General features: G+C 48.4%; 1 protein-coding gene across 1 annotated transcript in view; it reads left to right on the forward strand.

Annotated features, from left to right (window-relative positions):
• LOC119978636 (cytochrome P450 3A8-like) overlaps window positions 1-23,139 on the forward strand; it is a 96,115-nt gene that overhangs the window by 14,475 nt on the left and 58,501 nt on the right. The window contains exons 3-5 of the mRNA XM_038820421.1: window positions 5,847-5,899; window positions 7,909-8,008; window positions 20,604-20,717. Coding sequence (XP_038676349.1) covers window positions 5,847-5,899; window positions 7,909-8,008; window positions 20,604-20,717 — 267 coding nt within the window. The remainder of the gene's footprint in view (window positions 1-5,846; window positions 5,900-7,908; window positions 8,009-20,603; window positions 20,718-23,139) is intronic.

Below are 23,139 nucleotides of genomic sequence, written 5' to 3' on the forward strand. Positions count from 1 at the left end.
CCTTCTCCGTTCTAATGAGAAAAGGCCTAGCACCCTCAACCTTTCCTCGTATGACCTACTCTCCATTCCAGGCAACATCCTGGTAAATCTCCTTTGCACCTTTTCCAAAGCTTCCACATCCTTCCTAAAATGAGGTGACCAGAACTGCACACAGTACTCCAAATGTGGCCTGACCAAGGTTTTGTACAGCTGCATCATCACCTCATGGCTCTTAAATTCAAGCCCTCTGCTAATGAACTCTAGCACACCATAGGCCTTCTTCACAGCTCTATCCACCTGAGTGGCAACTTTCAAAGATCTATGAACATAGACCCCAAGATCTCTCTGCTCCTCCACATTGCCAAGAACCCTACCATTAACCCTGTATTCCGCATTCATATTTGTCCTTCCAAAATGGACAACCTCACACTGTCAGGGTTAAACTCCATCTGCCACTTCTCAGCCCAGCTCTGCATTCTATCTATGTCCCTTTGAAGCCGACAACAGCCCTCCTCACTATCCACAACTCCACCAATCTTCGTATCATCTGCAAATTTACTGACCCACCCTTCAACTCCCTCATCCAAGTCGTTAATGAAAATCACAAACAGCAGAAGACCCAGAACTGATCCCTGCGGTACGCCACTGATAACTGGGCTCCAGGCTAAATATTTGCCATCCACCACCACTCTCTGTCTTCTATCGGTTAGCCAGTTTGTTATCCAACTGGCCAAATTTCCCACTATCCCATGCCTCCTTACTTTCTGCATAAGCCTGCATGGGGAACCTTATCAAATGCCTTACTAAAATTCATGTACACTACATCCACTGCTTTACCTTCATCCACATGCTTGATCACCTCCTCAAAGAAGTCAATAAGACTTGTAAGGCAAGACCTACCCCTCACAAATCCGTGCTGACTATCCCTAATCAAGCAATGCCTTTCCAGATGCTCAGAAATCCTATCCCTCAGTACCCTTTCCATTACTTTGCCTACCACCGGAATAAGACTAACTGGCCTGTAATTCCCAGGGTTATCCCTATTCCCTTTTTTGAACAGGGGCACGACATTCGCCACTCTCCAATCCTCTGGTACCACCCCTGTTGACAGCGAGGACGAAAAGATCATTGCCAACGGCTCTGCAATTTCATTTCTTGCTCCCCATAGAATCCTTGGATATATCCCGTCAGGCCCGGGGGACTTGTCTATCCTCAAGTTTTTCAAAACGCGCAACACATCTTCCTTCCTGACAAGTATCTCCTCAAGCTTATCAGTCTGCTTCACGCTGTCCTCTCCAACAATATGGCCCCTCTCGTTTGTAAATACTGAAGAAAAATACTTGTTCAAGACCTCTCCTATCTCTTCCGACTCAATATACAATCTCCCGCTACTGTCCTTAATCGGACCTACCCTCGCTCTAGTCATTCTCATATTTCTCACATATGTGTAAAAGGCCGTGGGGTTTTCCTTGATCCTACCCGCCAAAGATTTTTCATGCCCTCTCTTAGCTCTCCTAATCCCTTTCTTCAGTTCGCTCCTGGCTATCTTGTATCCCTCCAGCGCCCTGTCTGAACCTTGTTTCTTCAGCCTTACATAAGTCTCCTTCTTCCTCTTAACAAGACATTCAACCTCCCTTGTCAACCATGGTTCCCTCACTCGACCATCTCTTCCCTGCCTGACAGGGACATACATATCAAAGACACGCAGTACCTGTTCCTTGAACAAGTTCCACATTTCACTTGTGTCCTTCCCTGACAGCCTTTGTTCCCAACTTCTGCACTTCAATTCTTGTCTGACAGCATTGTATTTACCCTTCCCCCAATTATAAACCTTGCCCTGTTGCACGCACCTATCCCTCTCCATAACTAAAGTGAAAGTCACAGAATTGTGGTCACTACCTCCAAAATGCTCCCCCACTAACAAATCTATCACCTGCCCTGGTTCATTACCAAGTACTAAATCCAATATGGCCTCCCCTCTGGTCGGACAATCTACATACTGTGTTAGAAAAGCTTCCTGGACACACTGCACAAACACTACCCCATCTAAACTATTTGATCTAAAGAGTTTCCACTCAATGTTTGGGAAGTTGAAGTCACCCATGACTACTACCCTGTGACTTCGGCACCTTTCCAAAATCTGTTTCCCAATCTGTTCCTCCACATCTCTGCTGCTATTAGGGGGGCTATAGAAAACTCCCAACAAGGTGACTGCTCCTTTCCTATTTCTGACTTCAACCCATATTACCTCAGTAGGCAGATCCCCCTCGAACTGCCTTTCTGCAGCTGTTATACTATCTCTAATTAACAATGCCACCCCCCCCCCCCACCTCTTTTACCATCCTCCCTAATCTTGTTGAAACATCTATAACCAGGGACCTCCAACAACCATTTCTGCCCCTCCTCTATCCAAGTTTCTGTGATGGCCACCACATCGTAGTCCCAAGTACCGATCCATGCCTTAAGTTCACCCACCTTATTCCTGATGCTTCTTGCATTAAAGTATACACACTTCAGCCCATCTCCTTGCCGGCAAGTACTCTCCTTTGTCATTGTTACCTTCCCCACTGCATCACTACGTGTTTTGGCGTCCTGACTATCGTCTTCCTTAGTTGCTGGACTACAGATCCGGTTCCCATTCCCCTGCCAAATTAGTTTAAACCCTCCCGAAGAGTACTAGAAAACCTCCCCCCCCCCCCCCCCCCCCCAAGGATATTGGTGCCCCTCTGGTTCAGATGCAACCCGTCCTGCTTGTACATGTCCCACCTTCCCCAGAATGCGCTCCAATTATCCAAATACCTGAAGCCCTCCCTCCTGCACCATTCCTGCAGCCACGTGTTCAACTGCACTCTCTCCCTAGTCCTAGCCTCGCTATCACGTGGCACCGGCAACAAACCAGAGATGACAACTCTGTCTGTCCTGGCCTTTAACTTCCAGCCTAACTCCCTAAACTTGTTTATTACCTCCACACCCTTTTTCCTACCTACACTGTTGGTACCAATGTGCACCACGACTTCTGGCTGCTCACCCTCCCCCTTCAGGATCCTGAAGACACGATCCGAGGCATCCCTGGCCCTGGCACCCGGGAGGCAACATACCTTTCGGGAGTCTCGCTCGCGACCACAGAATCTCCTATCTATTCCCCTAACCATTGAATCTCCTATTACTATTGCTTTTCTATGCTCCCCCCTTCCCTTCTGAGCCCCAGAGCCAGACTGAGTGCCAGAGACCTGGCCGCTGGGGCCTTCCCCCGGTAGGTCATCCCCCCCAACAGCATCCAAAACTGTATACTTGTTTTGAAGGGGAACGGCCACGAGGGATCCCTGCACTGTCTGCCTGTTCGTTTTCTTTCCCCTGACTGTAACCCAGCTACTCTTGTCCAGTACCTTTGGTGTGGCTACCTCCCTGTGACTCTTCTCTATAACCCCCTCTGCCTCCCGGATGATCCGAAGTTCATCCAGCTCCAGTACCTTAACACGGTCTCTGAGGAGCTGGAGTTGGGTGCACTTCCCGCAGGTATAGTCAGCGGGGACACCAGTGGTTTCCCTCACCACCCACATTCTACAGGAGGAGCATGCAACTGCCCTAGCCTCCGTCCCCTCTTACTTTACAGAATTAGCTGCCCCTTGGACCAACTGGACCTCCGCCCTCCGACTCTACTTCCAGTCAGCTGTACTCTAAACTCCTGGCTCCCTTCACGTTCTTTGATAAATATAGGAAATGAAATGTAAGGAGCACCTTACTCCCTCCTCACCTAACTCCCTCAGTCACCAAACTCTCACTGTAGCACTCAAATGCCACAAGCTCAGCACTCCCTCAGTCACCAAACTCTCACTGTAGCACTCAAATGCCACAAGCTCGGCACTCCCTCAGTCACCAAACTCTCACTGTAGCACTCAAATGCCACAAGCTCAGCACTCCCTCAGTCACCAAACTCTCACTGTAGCACTCAAATGCCACAAGCACGGCACTCCCTCAGTCACCAAACTCTCACTGTAGCACTCAAATGCCACAAGCTCAGCACTCCCTCAGTCACCAAACTCTCACTGTAGCACTCAAATGCCACAAGCTCAGCACTCCAGTGCAAACAAAGTCTGCACTGTAACTAGCTCCTATTTATACTGTGACTCTAGCTTCTGAAAACTGGCCTAATGCAATTAACTAATTAACAAGCTCCAGCTGCAAGTAAGTCCAAGTAGAAAAGCTGATTCAAAATTCACCTTCTTATAGACCAAACAGCAACTTTTAAGTTAATTAACGAAATAAAAGAAATACTAGACTTTAAATAAAAATGAACCCTTATACTCCCTCACTCACCAAACTCTCACTGTAGCACTCAAATGCTACAAGCTCAGCACTCCAGTGCAAACTGGAAGAGGCTTGTGTGGAGGACAAAACCCCGAATAGACCAGTTGGCCTGAATGGTCTATTGTCGCCTCTGAAAGTGATTTCAGACTATCTATGATTGGCTCTCTTGAGGTCACGTGAATGTCCACATGCAAAATGTCAATGGTGTTTAAAAGATGCATCAATGTTTCTAGACGTTTCTTGCCAATAGAACATTTTTAAGAACTCCAACTTGGATCATTGATCTGAAAGATTGGGCAGGTTTTAAAATTTCCCTGGGGTTTAGGCATCCTTACTGTCCTCTCGCCAGGCTAAAAATCATTGGTGAACCTGCTGAGGTGAGTTGCCCTGCAGTCATTTAATGCTTGGCAGGGTGTTAATTGTATCAGGGCGCAAATTCTGTACTTATCAGGAGAAGAATTCCTGCCTGCAAGGAGCAGGCCAATCAAATTGCCCACAACTCCCTGATCCAAGCAGTGCCACTGGGATCAGTAGCCTCTGCTGCAACTGTGTATGATCCCCAATGAAAAGGAGATGTGGAGCTGGATGGCGAGGAACGTTTGGAGGTTGTCTTTAGTCCGGCCAGGCAAGAAGGCCCGGGGAGGGTGATGGGACCTGGCGTGCATAGGTCGGAAGGGGTGGAAAAGCACAGTGGGAGGAAGTCTTCAGTGAGTTGAGGAGGACCTTAAACTTGGAACATTTTCCCCGTACCCCCTTCCCTTTCTGCAAATAGCTCATAGAGTCTCCGGGGGGGAATTTAAACCTGGCTTCGGCTTCTGCCTACAGCAGGAAAATTAGAGGCAAGAAGAGGCTTTGAAGTGGCTGGCTGATGAACCACCTGTATATTATTTTATTACAGTGGAGGCAGGGGCAGGAGGGATTGGATACCTGGACCAGCACCTATGGCATTACACCCAGAAGAAGCATAAAATTTTGCCTGGTAACTGTTTCTCGCTCCCTAGAAGCTGGCAGGCCTACTGCGTATTCGCAGCATTTTCTGTTTTATCGAGCATCCACAGTAGTTTGCTTTTGTATCAGTATTTATATTCCTTACCTTCAGGACAATACAAGCTGATATATTTTCCCTCCTGGGGCAGGGTTTTTCCCTGAGAAGTCAGGGTCAAATGAGGGTCAGAAGCCCACACTGTGTGCAGAGCAGTCATCCCCCTGTAATTGTCTCGGAATTGGCCAATTGATGTCCAGAGGACAGGCTCACCATCCAATTAAGGACAGTGGGTGGGCTCTGGAAGCTCATGGCCAATAGGAGGCTCTCCAACACTGAAGCAGCATCAGGCTGCCTATTTGGGGATTGCCGGGGGGTCGCCAGGAGACCAGCAAGCTGGCCAGATGTGGTGAAATTCTGCACTTGCCCACCTCCATGCTCACTCCCAATGGGAACTAAAACTTCCCATTGTCATTGGTGAACCTGCCCCGCGTATCCCCATACACAGATTAATAAATCAGTGCTCTACCTTTTTGTATTATGTGGAGACTCTTGCTGATGATTTTTGTTTTCTTAGGGTATGTTTGGATTCGATATGGAATGCTACAAGAAGTATGGAAAGATATGGGGGTGAGTGCATTTAATCAGCTGATAATGGGTGTGAATGTGTGGATTTTTATCTCACTTTAAAACTGTATTTGACTCCAGTAATGGAAATTGCGTTTGAAGATTCTTAACAATTATGCAATTATTGCACTTCTAAGGATTTATGCACTGAGGTACACTTTCCTTTGTTCATTTATGGGTTGTTAGCATTGCTGGCTAGGCCAGCATTTATTGCAGGGTGCTTTCAGTGCAGCCAGGGTAGGAGGTCCTGGCGAGGGCGGTGGGAGCCTAATTGAGAGGTTAAATAGATCAGTGGTTTGCAGGGCCATTCAGATAGCAGGTAAGAGTCCAAACACATTGCATTGCTGTGGGTCTGGAGTTGTATATAGGTCAGACCAGGTAAGGGTGGCAGATTTTCTTCCTCAAAGGGCATTAGTGAACCCGATCGGTTTTTACAACAATGGTCATTGACTTTGAATTCCAAATTTTCTATTGAATTCAAATTACACCATGGTGGCGGAGTTTGAACCCGAGTGCCCAGAGCATTACTGGATTACCAGTCTAGTGACAATACCACTACGCCACCGCCTCCCACCTCTGGGAGAACTTCCTCGTCTACTCCAGGAACTGCATCCATTAAAAACTGGCAAGAGTTTGGAGATGGCCCCAGGAAAAATCCCAATCGTTTTACAAAGTTAATTGATTCTGGAGGTGTTTTCTGTCAGGCTGAGAGCTTTTGAATTCTCATTTTTCTTGTGGTTTCAGGAGTGATGGGGGGAGAAGATGGCGGCAACTAATTCACTCTTCAGGAGGAGTGGTTTATATAACGATTTTGAGGAGTCCGCTTGCCTCCATTGATTTTTGGTTGGGATCCTGGTCTTGAGCTCTTTCAGTGTGCTCTTGGCTATCTCTCACAGCCTTCAACTCTTCCTTCCTTTCCCCATGCTATCTCGTATCCCCCCCCCCCCCCCCTACCGGCAGCGGGATTCTCCTGAATCAGCGCGATGGCCCGACGCTGGCGTCAAAAACGGCGCAAACCACTCCGGCGTCAGGCCGACCGGAAGTAGCGGAATCCTCTGCACTTCTGGGGGCTAGGTGGACGCTGGAGGCGTTGGCGCCGTGGCAGCCGATGTCAAAGTGACTGCGCGAATCCGTGCTTGCGTCAAAAGGCCGACGTGCTCCTGCGCATGTGCGGAACCCCCAGCGTATTCTGGCGCATGCGCAGGGGGATGTCTTCTCCGCGCCGGCCATGGCGGAGATGTACAGGGGCTGGCACGGAAGGAAGAAGTGCCCCCACGGCACAGGTCCGCCCGCAGATCGGTGGGCTCCGATCGCGGGCCAGGGCACCGTGCCCCCCCCCCCCCCCCCCCCCCCCCGGGGTCGGATCCCCCCCGCATTCCCCCGAGGACCGTCCCAGCCGACTTGCCTACCAGGTCCCGCCGTGTGGGACCATGTCTAATCCACGCCAGCTGGACTGGCCAAAAACCGACAGCCGCTCGGCCCATTGGGGCCCGGAGAATTGCCGGGGGGGCCGCTGCCAATGGCCCCCGACCGGTGTGGTGTGAACCCCGCCTCCACCCGAAAACCGGCGCCGGAGAATATGGCAGCTGGCGTCGGAGCGGGATTCGCGCTGTCCCCCCTTGGGATTCTCCGACTTGGCAGGAGGTCGGAGAATCCCGATGTCCACCGATGACCTCGTAGCACCGACTTCCCCACCTGACCGTTAGCAGCCTAACGACAGGCTTGCATTCATAAGGAAAGGTTGGTGAAGGGAATTTGCAATTCTGCAGGATGTTGTAAAATCTGTACCTCCAGGTTTTCTGACCAGAACCATGACTCCCAGTAAATATTGTCACTTCGGTTTCTCTTGTCTGTTCATAGTTGCAAGGACAAGTATACATGTCTGTAATGTCATTATAATGATGGAGACCAGAGCATCCAAAGTTGTTGCAATAAGTTAGTGAAGTCCTCCAGTCAGACTCAACACTTTATGGCCCAGATTCACTTTCTAAAACTTCTGCCTTTTCCTTTAGGATTTATGATGGGCGCCAGCCGATTCTCGCCATCCTGGATCCTGACCTGATTAAAACCATCTTCATAAAAGAGTGTTACACTTTGTTCACCAACAGGTGGGTAGGTATTGACCTAAACTGAGGTTTATTTGCTTTTTATTAAATCTTCTCACTACTGCAATAAGCCCTTGATTTCTTGATCAAAACATTTAAACTTGTTTTGGTGGTTCAGCTGGATTCCCATATTTTTTCCATCTGATGCTCCGATCTCATGAAGTGCAGGGCAAAGGTCAGGCGGACCAAAAAAAAACTGCAGGTGTTGAGGGAGAAGAGTATGTTCGATAGGAAAAACCGAATGGACTGATGCTGTGAGTTTATCTCCGATCTCTATCTCTATCTCTCTGGGTTCAATCAAATTCCCATTGGTTGGCTGTTCCAGTTTGGACTGACCCATGTTGAGGTAGAATAGAAGGTGTACCTTGCCCAAGCTTTATCTGACTTGTTGCCTGGAACTTGCACCCCTCACATTGGCGAGTGGATTGACAGTATTTCCACATCCTGATTTGTGATGCCTAGGAAAGGAATTTAATAACAATAAAGGTACAACATCCGGTATGATCTGTGAAGAATCCAAATCACTGATATGTTTATGGAGTTATGGGTTAGATTGTTCCTTTTTCAAGAGAAGCAAGAGTGAAATGTCCATTTACAATTTCTGACCCACTGAAAGTTATGGGAACATCGAGTTTGAAATGTATAATTTAATTTAACAATAATGAAAAAAACACAATTTGATGCATTTGGAACACAGCAGCTGATTTATTTTTATTTCGGAGGTTGGAGGGACGTGTGCAACTCGGTAAATGATTTATATTCGTACTCTGTGTAATGATATGTATATATGTAGACAAGTAAAGGGTTAATTATTACATCTCAGCGTAACACAACCACTAGAGGGCACCACTAGTTCCCACTATAAATAAAAGGGGTGGGATTCACCCCTCCCCGGCTGAGTGGGCCGAAGCGGCGCCGAGGAGTGGCGTGAACCACTCCGGCATCTGGCTGCCCGGAAGGTGCGAGTTGGCGCATGCGCGAGAGCACCAGCATGTGCTGGCGTCATCCCATGACAGACAGTTACACAGGCCGGCGCGGAGGGAAAGAGTGCCGCCACGGCACAGGCCCACCCGCGGATCGATGGGCCCTGATAGCGGGCCAGGCCACCGCAGGGGCTACCCCCGGGGCCAGATCTCCCAGCAGCCCCCCCCCAAGGATTCCACAGGCTGCCCGCAGAGCCAGGTCCCGCCAGTATGGACCTGGTGTATTTTATGCCGACGGGACCCGCCGAAAACGGGCGGCCACTCGGCCCATTGCGGGCCGGAGAATCGCCGGCGGGGGGGGGGCCGCTGCCAATGGCCCCCGACCAGCGCGGCGTGTTCTCGCCCCTGCCGAAAAACTGGCGCCGGACAATCCAGCAGCAGCCGTCGGGGCGGGATTCACGCCCCCCCCCCCCGCGATTCTCCGGCCTGGCCCGGGGGGGGGGGGGGGGATCGGAGAATCACGCCCCAAAAACTCCGGGGATCTTGGGTATTCCAACCAGGAGATTCTAGACAGTAGAGTGTAAGAGAGATAGATTACATCATGGTTAATATAAGATAGGAGCAGCATGTGGAGTTTATATTAGTTATTACTTTAATATAGATTACTTGATTACTAGTTATAGTTCTGTGGAGTGTGCAAGCTCAATATTAATCAATCATTATTCAATAAATCAGTTTTGCTTTAAGTTAAAGACCGGTGGTTTCTTCAGAATCACACCATCAGACCATTCTGGATTACGAAGCAAAGAGTAATGATATATTACCAAAGAGTAATATAACACTCTGCATAATGCATTATAATGATAATAATCTATTGAAATTGAATAGCTTTGTTTGTGAATAGATCACATTTCATCTGCTCTTTGCAAACCAAATGTAATCCAATAAACAAGTCGTGGCAAGCGTTGAGTAGCTGTGTGGGTTGTACAACTGCCTCCTCCTCATCATCATTGTACTAACTCTCCTCCTCTTCTTCCTGCCTCCTCTTTCCTCCGTCTCCTCTTTCCTCCACCTTCTTGTACTCCTCATGCAAACTACTTGGGGCAAGCAGTTTAGCCTCTAATTTCTGCCAGGTGTAATATTCCAGGATTTATGCCTGGTCCCAATTCTAAGCATGGAATTTATTTTTAAAATATTTTTTAAAATTTAGAGTACCCAATTAATTTTTTCCAATTAAGGGGCAATTTAGCATGGCCAATCCACCTAGCTTGCACATCTTTGAGTTGTGGGGGTGAAACCCACGCAAACACGGGGAGAATGTGCAAACTCCACACGGACAGTGACCCAGAGCTGGGATTGAACCTGGGACCTCGGCGCTGTGAGGCTGCAGGGCTAACCCACTGCGCCACCGTGCTGCCCAGGAATTTATAATATTAAAGGAAGAACAAGATTTGGATGGTTGGATCATTTAACGTGAAGTTGTGCCCTAGACTCTTTGCGACCAATGGAGAAAAATTCAAATTGTGTAGAGTGGTCACATTTCTGGGTAATTGTTAAGTTCATTGCTTAGAGAAATAACAAACACTTGCATTGGCAGAGTTTACTAGAGCTGAGTAAATTAATTATTAAACATATGCACTTTATACATTGCTCACGGTTTTGCAGATAAAGTTATTTTGTGCCAAGGCTGCCCAGAGAAAAGGGGAGATGTTGAAGTGGAGGGGCATGATCTAATAGAAAAGTTTCCAAGTATCATTTGTGGCAGGATTTTCTGGGAGTTTCACCCCAGCTCTGTCAGCGAGTTCCCAACCGCTATCTAACCAAACTTGTCACTTTTCTAGGCCTTGGGGAGTTTCGCACCGGGCTAGCTGATGCTTAGAATTATTTTCACCACTGGGGAGCTGAACTCACTGGCAGACTGGCTCCTCGGAGATCGGGCCACCATTTTGAAAGGGTGCCCTGATCCCTAAGTGAGCTTGAGGGTCACTCACAACTCCCACCCATGGGTAATGTCACCCCTCACACACATGGGCATTACCCCACAGCCCCCCCAAGTGAGGACACTCCTCAGCTATGTGGTTGCTGCAGGCCCCCCATTTTCAGGCCTTCTGGCGGCCCCTTCGGGCCCGCTCCCTTCATCCCCCCCCCACCTATCCAAACTTCTGGAGGCCCCTTCATACCCGCCCTGCACCTCCCACCCTTCATATCCCCACCCTCCTTTCATGGACACTGGCCCGCTCAGGCCCTGACTCCTGGCCATGACACCTTGGCATCCTGGCAGTGCTCCTGCCAGCTTGGCAGTGTCACATGGATACCATGGCAGTGCCAGGGTGGCAGTGCCAAGAAGGTCAGCCTGGCAGTACCAATGTGTTCCAGGTGAAGGGGGCCACCCTGCACTGTCCATGACCACCCAGGGGCCTCCGATGGCCTGGGAAACCCGTGGCCGTTATTCTGCCTGGTCCAATTTGTGTGGGCCAGTACTGAGAGGCACCTGGCTCAGGTCTCCCTGGGAGGCTTGTAAATGCCGAGAGACTGATAAATTCCTAGGTCAACATGCCTAAGTGGGTTTTAAACACACATTGATCACTGACTTTGTGAGACTTGGGTGGATCCCATGAGGCATACTGGCTGTTGGGAAGCCCTGGGGAGGCCTCTCCCGGGATCCATGGGCGGCACGGTAGCATAGTGTTTAGCACTGTTGCTTCACAGCGCCAGGGACCCAGGTTCAATTCCCAGCTTGGATCACAGGGTGGCACGTTCTCCCCATGTCTGCGTGGGTGCTCCAGTTTCCTCCCAAACTTCCAAAAGATGTGCTTATTAGGTGAATTGGACATTCTAAATTCTCCCTCAGTATACCCAAACAGGCACCGTGGTGTGGCGACTAGGGGCTTTTCGCAGTAACCTCACTGCAGTATTAAGCCGACTTGTGACACTAATAAAGATTATCAACCGGCTGCGCCACACTCCCGTTCGGGCGCAATGCGGCAGGTAGACCGCACCTGAGATTAAGCATTAAAATGAAAACTGTGTATTTAACAGGTATTCATTTAGGAACAGTTGATATATATATACAGCAGATCAATGGAAGTTCTACATGAAACTTGAACCCCGCAGTGGGAGGATGACATAGCTCACATTGTGCACCTGATCTCATTGCACAGCCAGTGACTCATTCTGGCAACTTCCTTGAAATACAAAACATTTACAGCACAGACTCGTACAATTTACAGTGCAGAAGGAGGCCATTTGGCCCATTGAGTCTGCACCAACCTTCTGAAAGAGCACCCTATCGAGGCCCAATCCCCCACCTTACCCTTGTAACCCCTTGTAGGATCATATCCAATCCATCTAACCTGCACATCTTTGGACTGCGGGAGGAAGCTGGAGCACCCGGAAGAAGTCCACGCAGACACGAGAAGAACGTACAATCTCCACACAGACAGTCGCCCGATGTCGGAATCAAACCCAGGTCCCTGACACATGAGGCAGCAGTGCCAACCACTGTGCCACCATGTCGGCCTTGGGTAGGAAGCTATTTCGCCTATTGTGTCTCTGCCAACAAATACGTATTATCTAAATCTAACCTAATCCCTTATTCCTGCTCTATTAAGTGTTTCTGCCTGTCCCATCCTATTGGTCAGTGAGTTCCAGATCCCCACCACCCTTTGGGCGGAAACATTTCTCTCCAACTATATTGGTGCACATCAAATAACCAAGAGAACTAAATAAAACAAATTGAGGGGCTAATTAAAAGTACAGCCCCTTAACAAATCACAAATGAAACGTTAAACATCAAACCAAAACATGATTAAAGGTGTTGTTAAGGCACTCCAATTCCTGTGGTGCCCATCTGGCACGGAAGACCTCGGCGATGCCAGTGGACACCATGTGCTCCCTCTCCGGGGACATCCGGTTGCAGCTCCCCTCCAATCCTTCTACAAATTACTTCAAATCTAAGCCACCTGGTATTGACTTTGCTGCTAAAGAAATAGATCCTTCCTATCCACTTTATCCAGGCCCCTCAATTGTATACACCTGAATTAAATCTCCCCTCAGCCTCCTCCATTGCAAAGCCAACAAGCTCAGAGTATTGAATCTTTCCTCATTCTTAAAATTCACCAGGACTAGTGCAGCACGGTGGTGCAGTGGTTAGCACTGCTGCTTCAAGATCCCAGGTTCGATTCCCGGCTCTGGGTCACTGTCCGTGTGGAGTTTGCACATTCTCCCTGTGTTTGTGTGGTTTTCGTCCCCCACAGCCCAATGATGTGCAGGGTAGGTGGATTGGCCATGCTAAATTGCCCCTTAATTGGAAAAAATAAATTGGGTACTCTAAAAAAAATTTTAATTCACTAGGACTGACAGCATTCCTGTAAACTCAGCTGAATCCTTTCTAGTGTGGTCAAATGCTTCCTGCAATGGCTCCGGCCCCAAGAGATGGAAAATGGGAACAAAGGAATGTGTACAGGCATAGCAAATGGGCAGTTAGAAAATAAAAATATAATTAAGCAGAAACAACACAGATTTCTGAAACTTTGTGTCGGACAAATTGTTCGGGGGGGGGGGGGGGGTGGTAGAATCAGCAAGTTTGCAGGTGACACAAGGATTGGCTGGGTGGTTAACCGTGGGGTTCAGTGTCTTGGGTTACAGGAAGATATGGACGGGATGGTCAAATGGACAGAAAAGTGGCAGATGGAATCTAACTCTGAAAAGTGTGAGGTGATACACTTTGGAAGGAGTAATAGAACATAGAACAGTACAGGTCCTTTGGCCCACGATGTGCCGACTATTTATCCTAATCTAAGGTCAACCTAACCTACACCCCTTCAATTTACTGCTGTCCATGAGTCACTTAAATGTCCCTAATGACTCAGACTCCACCACCTCTGCTGGCAGTGCATTCCACGCACCCACCACTCTCTGTGTAAAGAACCAACCTCTGACATCTCCCCTATACCTTCCTCCAATCACCTTAAAATTATGTCCCCTCGTGACAGCCATTTCCGCCCAAGGGAAGTCTCTGGCTATCAACTCTATCCATGCCTCTCATCACCTTGTACACCTCTATCAGGTCACCACTCTTCCTTCTTCACTCCAGTGAGAAAAGCCCTAGCTCCCTTAACCTTTCTTCATAAGCCATGCCCTCCAGTCCAGGCAGCATCCTGGTAAATCTCCTCTGCACCCTCTCCAAAGCATCCACATCCTTCCTAGAATGAGGCAACCAGAATTGGTCACACTATTCCAAGTGTGGTCGGACCATGGTTTTATAAAGCTGCAGCAAAACCTCACGGCTCTTAAACTCAATCCCCCTGTTAATGAAAGCCACTACACCATATGCCTTCTTAACAACCCTATCAACCTGGGTGGCAACGTTGAGGGATCTATGTACGTGAACCCCAGGATCCCTCTGTTCCTCCACACTTCCTAGAATCTTGCCTTTAACCCTATATTCAGCATTCAAATTCAACCTTCCAAAATGAATCACTTCGCATTTATCTTGGTTGAACTCCATCTGCCACTTCTCAGCCCAGCTCTGCCTCCTGTCAATGTCCTGTTGTAACTTACAACAGCCTTCGACACTATCTACAACGCCACCAACCTTTATGTCATCGGCAAACTTACTAACCCACCCTTCCACTTCCTCATCCAAGTCATTTATAAAAACCACAAAGAGCAGAGGTCCCAGAACAGATCCCTGCGGGACACCACTGGTCACCGACCTCCAGGCAGAATCATTTCCATCCACTACCACTCGCTGTCTTCTTTCTGCCAGCCAATTCTGTATCCAGAAAGCCAAATTTCCCTATATCCCATGCCCCCTAACTTTCTGAATGAGTCTACCATGGGGAACCTTATCAAATACCTTACTGAAATCCATATTCACGACATCCACTGCCTGACCTTCATCAATGTGTCTCGTCACATCCTCAAAGAATTCAATGAGGCTTGTGAGGCATGACCTGCCCCTCATAAAGCCACGCTGACTATCTTTAATCAAACTATGTTTTTCTAAATAATCATAAATCCTATCTCTCAGAATCCTTTCCAATATTTTGCTCACCACAGACGTAAGACTGATGGGTCTGTAATTCCCAGGGATTTCCCTATTCCCTTTCTTGAACAGGGGAACAACATTCGCCTCCCTCCAATCATCAGGTACTATTCCAGTGAAGAGTGAGGATGCAAAGATCATCGCCAATGGCACAGCAATCTCCTCCCTCGCTTCCCGTGGGAGCCTGGGTATATCCCGTCAGGCCCAGGGGACTTATCTATCCTGACGCTTTTCAAAATTTCCAACACATCCTCCTTCTTAATATCCACCTGTTTGAGTCTATTAACCTGGTTCACACTGTTCGCATGAGCAACAAGGCCCCTCTCTATAGTGAATACTGAAGCATAATATTCATTTAGGGCCTCCCCCATCTCCTCAGACTCTAGGCGCAAGTTCCCTCCACTATCCATGATCGACCCTACTCTCACTCTGATCATCCTCTTATTTCTCATGTAAGTGTAGAACGCCTCGGGGTTTTCCCTAATCCTTCCTGCCAGGGCTTTTTCATGCCCCCGTCTAGCTCTCCTAAATCCATTTTTGAGTTAATTCCTGTCTACCTTGTAACTCTCTAGAGCCGTGCCAGATCCTTGCTTCCTCAACCTTACGTAAGCTTCCTTCTTCCTCTTGACTGGAAGCTCCACTGCTCTTGTCATCCAAGGCTCCTTCACCTTACCATTCCTTCCTCATCTCAGTGCGACAAAACTATCCAGCACTCGCAGCAGGTGCTCCTTAAACAACCCCCACATTATTGTTGTGCATTTCCCCAAGAACTATTGTTCCCACTTTATGCTCCTCAGCTCCTGTCTAATAGCAGTATAATTTCCCCTCTCCCAATTAAATACCTTCCCATACTGTCTGTTCCTATCCCTCTCCATGACTATGGCAAAGGTTCAGGAGTTGTGGTCACTGTCACCGAAATACTCTCCCACCGAGACACCTGACACCTGGCCTGGTTCGTTGAATGTGATGTGACCAGGAAGTATTTAGTAAATCGCCTGACACCGGGAAATTCCATTGATCAAAGGGACCTTGGTGTGCTTATCCATAGATCTCTGAATCAGGGCAGGTTAATAGGCTGGTGAAAAAGGCATACGGGACACTTGCCTTTATCAATCGAGGCCTAGATTACAAAAGCAGGGAGGTCATTTTGCAGTTGTGTAGAACTTTGGTGAAGCCACAGCTGTAGTTCTGTGAGCAATTCGGTCACCACATTATAGGAAGGATGTGATTGCACTGGAGGTGGTGCAGAGGCGATTTACCAGGATGTTCCCTGGTCTGGAACATTTATAAAATCTAGAATTTACAGTGCAGGAGGAGGCCATTTGGCCCATAAAGTCTGCACCGACCCTTGCAAAGAGCACCCTACTGAAGCCCACGTATCTACCCTATCCCCGTAACCCAGTAACCTAGTAACCCCCACTTAACATTTTTTGGACACCTAAGGGCAATTCAGCATGGCCAATCCACCTAACCCGCACATCTTTGGACTGTGGGAGGAAACCGGAGCACCCGGAGGAAACCCACGCAGACACGGGGAGAACGTGCAGACTCCGCACAGACAGCGACCCACGCCGGGAATCGAACCTGGGACCCTGGAGCTGTGAAGCAACTGTTCTAACCACTTTGCTACCATGCTGCCCAGTTATGAGGTTGGATTTAAGTTATGAAGAGAGGTTGGATAGGCTTGGATTGTTTTCGCTGGAGCAGAGAAGATTGAGGGGTGACTTGATCGAGGTGTACAAGATTATGAGGAACATGGACAGGCTGAATAGGGAGCTTCTGTTCCTCTTAATTGAAGAGTCAGTTATTAGGGGACATAAGTTCAATGTGCGGGGCAGGAGGTTTGGGAGGGGTTTGAGTGAAATCTGTTTCCCCAGAGAGTGGTAATGGTCTGTAATGCACTGTCTGGGAGGGTGGTAGAGGCGGGGTGCCTCATCCTTTAAAAAGTACCTGGATGAGCACTTGGCACGTCATAACATTCAAGGCTATGGGCCAAGTGCTGGCAAATGGGATTAGGTGGGCAGGTCAGGTGTTTTGATGCATTGGTGTAGACCCGATGGGCCGAAGGGCCTCTTCTTCTCCATATTATTCTGTGAATCCATGTTTTCTAACATTATAAAGTTAGTGGGGAAAGTAAAAGGAGGAGAAGACACTGAGTGAGATGCAAAATGATCGCAGTGGGATGTAGACCGGTTGGGTGAATGGGGCAAGAACATAACAAGTATAAAGTGTGAAGTTATTCCACTGACATCCATAGTTACTTCAACTGCACTTCCTCACACCCCATCTCTTGTTAGGACTCTATTCCATTCTCCCAGTTTCTCCATCACATCTGTTATGATGCTACCTTCCACATCAGCGCTATCGGTCTTCCCTTTCCCTCAACTGAGAATCCCAGAGCCCCCCCCACCCTGGTTTGCAGGGTTGCCCCAATTCCCCAAGTCTGCTGCTCTGACCCCTTCCCCTTGCTCCCCAGGGCATGATGGGGGGGGTTCCCCTTTTACTCACCTTCCACCCCAACAGACTCCACATTCACCAGATCATCCTCTGCGTTTCCGCTGCCTCACAGTGTGATTCCACCACCAAACACATCGTCCTCTCCCCTTTCAGCATTCCCTCCACAGCATCCAGCTCCACTCCTCAAATATCCCAAACTCTCCCTCTCTTTCCCACGGCACCTCATCCTTCAAGTGCAGGAGATGCCCTTTTATCTCCTCTCTCCTTATTGTCCAATGTCCCAAACATTCCTTCCTGTGGGTGGAATCTGGGTGGGCTTGCAATCTTGATCTGACTTTCATGTCGGCTTAAAGGCTGGTCGAGTGTCTTGTGGAGCTATGTCGAAAACCTCATTTACACCTCCTGAGTGGTCATTAAAAGGCCAACGACCCAAATTTTGTTTCCCCCTCCAAATGAAGAACTCTGCCAACAGGAATTTAGAATGTTCTGTTTCACAATTGTTATTAGGATACCGGACCAGACCCCAACAGTTTCTAGGATACCAGACAAAAACCCCAATATTTATTTCATTGTAAGACTGGGAAGAAATTATACTTCGTTCCAGGAGTGTTTTCACACACAATTGGGGATATGGTGTATTAAAACAAAGTTTATTATCAACACAGTATTGCTAACCTTAACATTATAAAGAAATTAGCTTACAATTACTAGTTAAACAATGCTCATCAATACAATGAAACAATCCTAACTGCTATCTTTATCTCCACTCAGACAAAACACATCTTAGGTCAAAACCATTTTAAAATACAGATAACAGACTCAGGAAGAAATGTCTTGGATAAACCACTTTGAGAACGTAATATACTTCAAGAATGGGCTGCAGATTCTTTTCTGTCTCTAACTACTGTTTAAACTGCCAATCTGAGACACTGCTTCTGCCCTGTACACAGGCAAATCTTTAACTCACTGTCTTGAGAATAGTTGCCTGTCTCCGGTCAAATCTTTAACTGAACTGTTTTTCCCGGAAACTGCTGGTCAGTCCACAGACAGATCCAACATCACTGTGCTGAGAGCTAATGTCTGTTCATATCCCAATCTAAAACTTCTTAAACTGCAACCTCAACAGCTGACTGCTTCAGACCCTGGCTTTACCATTAACTGCATCAACTACTAAAACTAAACACAATGGATGGGACACCCGGAATGCGCTCCTTGATGGGATGAGAATCTGGGGGAAAAGCGGGATTGGCGTCAGGCGTGACCTGAACGCAATGCTTCAAACCCCCCCCCTCTCCGAGGACCCTCTTATAGGTGAACTGGGGCATTGAGAGGTCACGTTGGGTCGTCGAGAGATCAAGGCGCCAACCACTTCCAACGCTGCGGAGCTCCTCCGTGCAGGAAATGACGCTAAGTGCGACCTCGGGTGTGCGTTGTCCGCTGGGACACGAAATAGCAACAGCGTGCTATTAGATAGCTGGAGCACAGGAAATGACCCTGTTAATCCCGCCCAGAACAGACTCTGATTTTCTTTCATTAGATCCCACCTCTTATTTCTAATGTTTTCCAATAAAGATATAAACCCCTTAAAACTACCTTTGTTTTCCTAACAAAGGTTGGCTTCTTCCTGGACTGCCAGGTTAGGTGACCCTAAGGAGTGGGTTTTGGAAGGAGATGTACACAGTCTCTGCAGCAGCAAGGCAACAGCCTCCATATCCAACTGAGATGCATTAAAGTGGGAGGAGGTCCTGTACGAGAACAATACTCAGTTCTGCTCCTTAGTCTACGGTGAAATGCACATGCCATGAGGTTTGTTTCAGAATCGTGGATCTCAATCCTAACGAGGTGTGGAGCTGCTGTTCAGCCTGAGCGACTTGTCATTAACATGCAGTCAGAGACAGGGATGAAAGGAGGTGGATGCCAACAAGGGGCACAGCTGGTGAATAGCAGCCAACTTGCACTTCCAAACCTCCATCCTCCCGGCTGAATGGTCATGGCTGACAAGGTTGGCATTCTATACTGCCAAGCTTTGAGGATGGTGCAGATGAAGGCATTGTGGCTTCTTGTACATGGCTCTCATTACCCTGGCCAAAGTGCAATGTCTCCATATGCATTCACGTGTGAATGGGAGGAACACCCATCTCTGGTCGTCCCGGCTGTCCGTTATGTGGAAAGGGTGAAAGCAGTAGGATAAACAACCAGCCTGATCAGCCATTCTCACGCACCCAAATAACATCTGCCTGAGCCTTGAGGGTGACAGCTGTATTGGCCAGTCATACATGGTCACATGTGATATGCCTTTGTTGATGGTGCACTTATGAAAATAAAGGTTACTCATTGTCATGAGATCTTGTGGGATGCAATGCAAATGAAGTGGCAGGATGACACAACGATGTGTTTGGCCCTTGAATGCATGCGGAACGTTGCATCACTGGTATATCCATTCAATCCATGGGATTCGGAGAAGGACTAAAACACAAGAGTGCTCTGGGGCAGGTGCACCCTCCTCTGTCTGACCTGCTGGAGATGGTGGAATAACTGGCAGAGCACCCTTGGAGTTCTCTGGGTGGATGCCCCCTGGCTGGTGCTCCTCCTCCTTGTGGGTTCCTGGCAGGCCACTCCCTAACTCCTTGAGGAGAAGGGGCACCTGGAGGAAGGGCAAGATGCTCCATCCCCCTCTCAACTGGCCCAACCCATTGATAGAGCGATGGAGTGCAGGTAAAAGCCCAAATCCAGCAGAAACTGCAGGACCCGAGTCTGCAAGGAGGCCATCACTTCCCTACGGAAACTTAGATGGTCCCGCATGTTGGAACCAGAACATCAGAAAGAACTTGGCCAGACTCCTCCACCCCTCCTCGCATTCCGCTGACAACCTCTGATACCTCTGCAGTTGTTCTCCTGTTCGTCTTTGCATCTCCATCTTTGCTTCTCCAACATTTTTCCTGGGGCCACTTCCACAGGCTCAACACCAGACTCCTTTGGCTCTTTCCTCTACCCCATGAAAAATGTGGTGGGATCCAATTGCTAACTGCTGACCCCCAATCCCCATATTAACCCCCTCCATGTACCCTGTGCACACTCTGTGCAGTTTTGAATTTTGTTAATGAATTAATATCATTGAACTTGATGTGTAATTTCAAAAAATAGAAGTCAAGTCTTCATAATTGTTCTTGTAGAACATCGGACTGAATGGGCCACTGACTGAATCCATCCTCATGGTTGAAGATGACCATTGGAAAAGAATCCGAAGTGTACTTTCCCCAACCTTCACCAGCGGGAGGCTGAAAGAGGTAACAGACCCCTACCCAACTTCCCAATAGGTCGAATACTTTCTCTGTGCTTGTACTTGTGATGTGTAAGATTAGATACGTAGAGAAGAACGTTAGATGAAAAATTATCCAATAATAATTGACCCTTATAAAAGTAAGTATAGGCACTTCCGGTGACGGCCATGGTGTGAGTGATTGCATATTTGGCAGCTCCTGTTTGTGACGGTGTTTTGGGGCCTTTTCCCTAATTAATGGGCGGATATTTTAATGGGAAAAGGTGCAGGAGTGGTGGCGGAAGAGTTTGATCCACCGGTGGATCGATTTTTGGACCAGAAGTGGTTTTAGACAAAAGGAGCTATCGGAGCGGGAAACTTTGCCTGCAGGGTTTAAGGGCAGCACGGTAGCATTGTGGATAGCACAATGGCTTCACAGCTCCAGGGTCCCAGGTTCGATTCCGGCTTGGGTCACTGTCTGTGCGGAGTCTGCACATCCTCCCCGTGTGTGCGTGGGTTTCCTCCGGGTGCTCCGGTTTCCTCCCACAGTCCAAAGATGTGCAGGTTAGGTGGATTGGCCATGATAAATTGCTCTTAGTGTCCAAAATTGCCCCTAGTGTTGGGTGGGGTTACTGGGTTATGGGGATAGGGTGGAGGTGTTGACCTTGGGTAGGGTGCTCTTTCCAGGAGCTGGTGCAGACTCGATGGGCCGAATGGGCTCCTTCTGCACTGTAAATTCTATGAAAGTGAGAGACTGAATGCTGTGGAGTTGCATTGTTGGAGTCTTTCTTTGATTCGAGGGTAGGCTGGGTGGGGGAGTTAGGTGCCCTCTTCCAGCAGGTCCCGCATAGTGACTTCCAGATTGCCTTGCTTCTTGAGGCCTGGGCTCCCTGGGGTGGCAATGACCTGTTTCTGGTGAGGCTACACTGTTCTGCCCCTGATATCCTTTCTTACGATGGTGTATGGTACTAGACCTTGTCTGGCATTCTTTGACTATGACTGGCTCTGGGGCACAGCGGGAAAGGGTAAAGGTAAACAGGACAGTAGTGACCGAAGACTCAATAGTTAGGGGGACAGACAGGAAATTCTGTGGCCGCAAACGGGAGTCCAGGATGGTGTGTTGCCTCCCAGGTGCCAGGGTCAAGGACATCTCAGCGGCTGTGGAACATTCTCAAGTGTGAGGGGGAGCAGCCAGAAGTCTTTGTGCATGTTGGCACAAATAAATAGAAATAGGACTGAAGCCCTGAGGAGTGATTATAGAGAGCTAGGAAAAAGGTTGAGAAGCAGGACCTCAAGGGTGGTAATCTCTGGATTACCCCCAGTGCTACTGAAGGTAAATACAGAAGAATATGGCAGATGAATGCGTGGCTAAAAGAATTGGTGCAGGGGGCAGGGATTCGGATTCTTATATCATTGGGATCTTTTCTGGGGCAGAGGTGATCTCTTTAAGAGGGATGGGTTACATCTGAACTGGAGGGGATCAATATCCTGGGGAGCAGAATCGCGAGTGCTACAAGGGAGGTTTAAACTAGTTTGGCAGGGGGGTGGGATCCTCAGCAGCAGGAAAGCAAATGAGAGGCTGAAAGGAGATGTAGTACTCAGCATCGGCAAGCTGAATAGGCATGATAGGCAGAAGAATAGCAGGGAGAGGGGAAAACCTGTTTGATTAAATGGCTTCTATTTCCATGCAAGAGGGCTGACAGGTAAGGCCTGTGCTCTAGGATACACGATCGGTCTGGATTTTCACAGGAGAGGAGCACAGATTCCATAACCCAAAAAAAAATACAAAAGAAAAACACGACACAGGTAGTTCTAACTGGAGGCTTTCCTCATGTGTAATGAGGACTTACATGTCTATACCACCCACCACCACACCAACCATGTGAACTCAGGGCATGATTAGGTACATGGGACTGGGAGATTATAGCCATAACTGAAACATGGCTAAAGGAGGGACAGGACTGGCAGCTTAATGTTCCAGGGTACAGGTGCTTTAGGCAGGACAGAGGTGGAGGTACAGGCCCTCCTCCCACTTTAATGCATTGCAGTTGATTAACAGCAGTAGTCAGAGATGAAATAACCGAGGGATCATCCAGTGAGGCATTGTGGGTGGTGCTAAGAAATAAGGGGATGGTGACCCTATTGAGGTTGTACTATAGGCCCCCAAATCGTCAACAGGAATTAGAAGAACAAATATACAGGGAGATTGGGGAGATTTGCAGGAGTAACAGGATTGTCCTTTGTGGTAAACCACTGTTACACCTGTATTAGGTGATGTAAGGTAGGACCTGTACTACAGGTTCGCCGGTAGCCCCTGCCTGCTGGCTCCGCCCAGTAGGAGGGCCGTGTCCTCTATTCAGCAGCCATTTTGCCAGCTGCTGTGGGAGGCCACACATCTTACTGCGATAAAGCCACAGTTGTATCCAACCTTGGTCTTTGTACAATTGATC

Source organism: Scyliorhinus canicula, chromosome 15 (genome assembly GCF_902713615.1).
Source record: "Scyliorhinus canicula chromosome 15, sScyCan1.1, whole genome shotgun sequence".
Taxonomy (NCBI): Eukaryota; Metazoa; Chordata; class Chondrichthyes; order Carcharhiniformes; family Scyliorhinidae; genus Scyliorhinus; species Scyliorhinus canicula.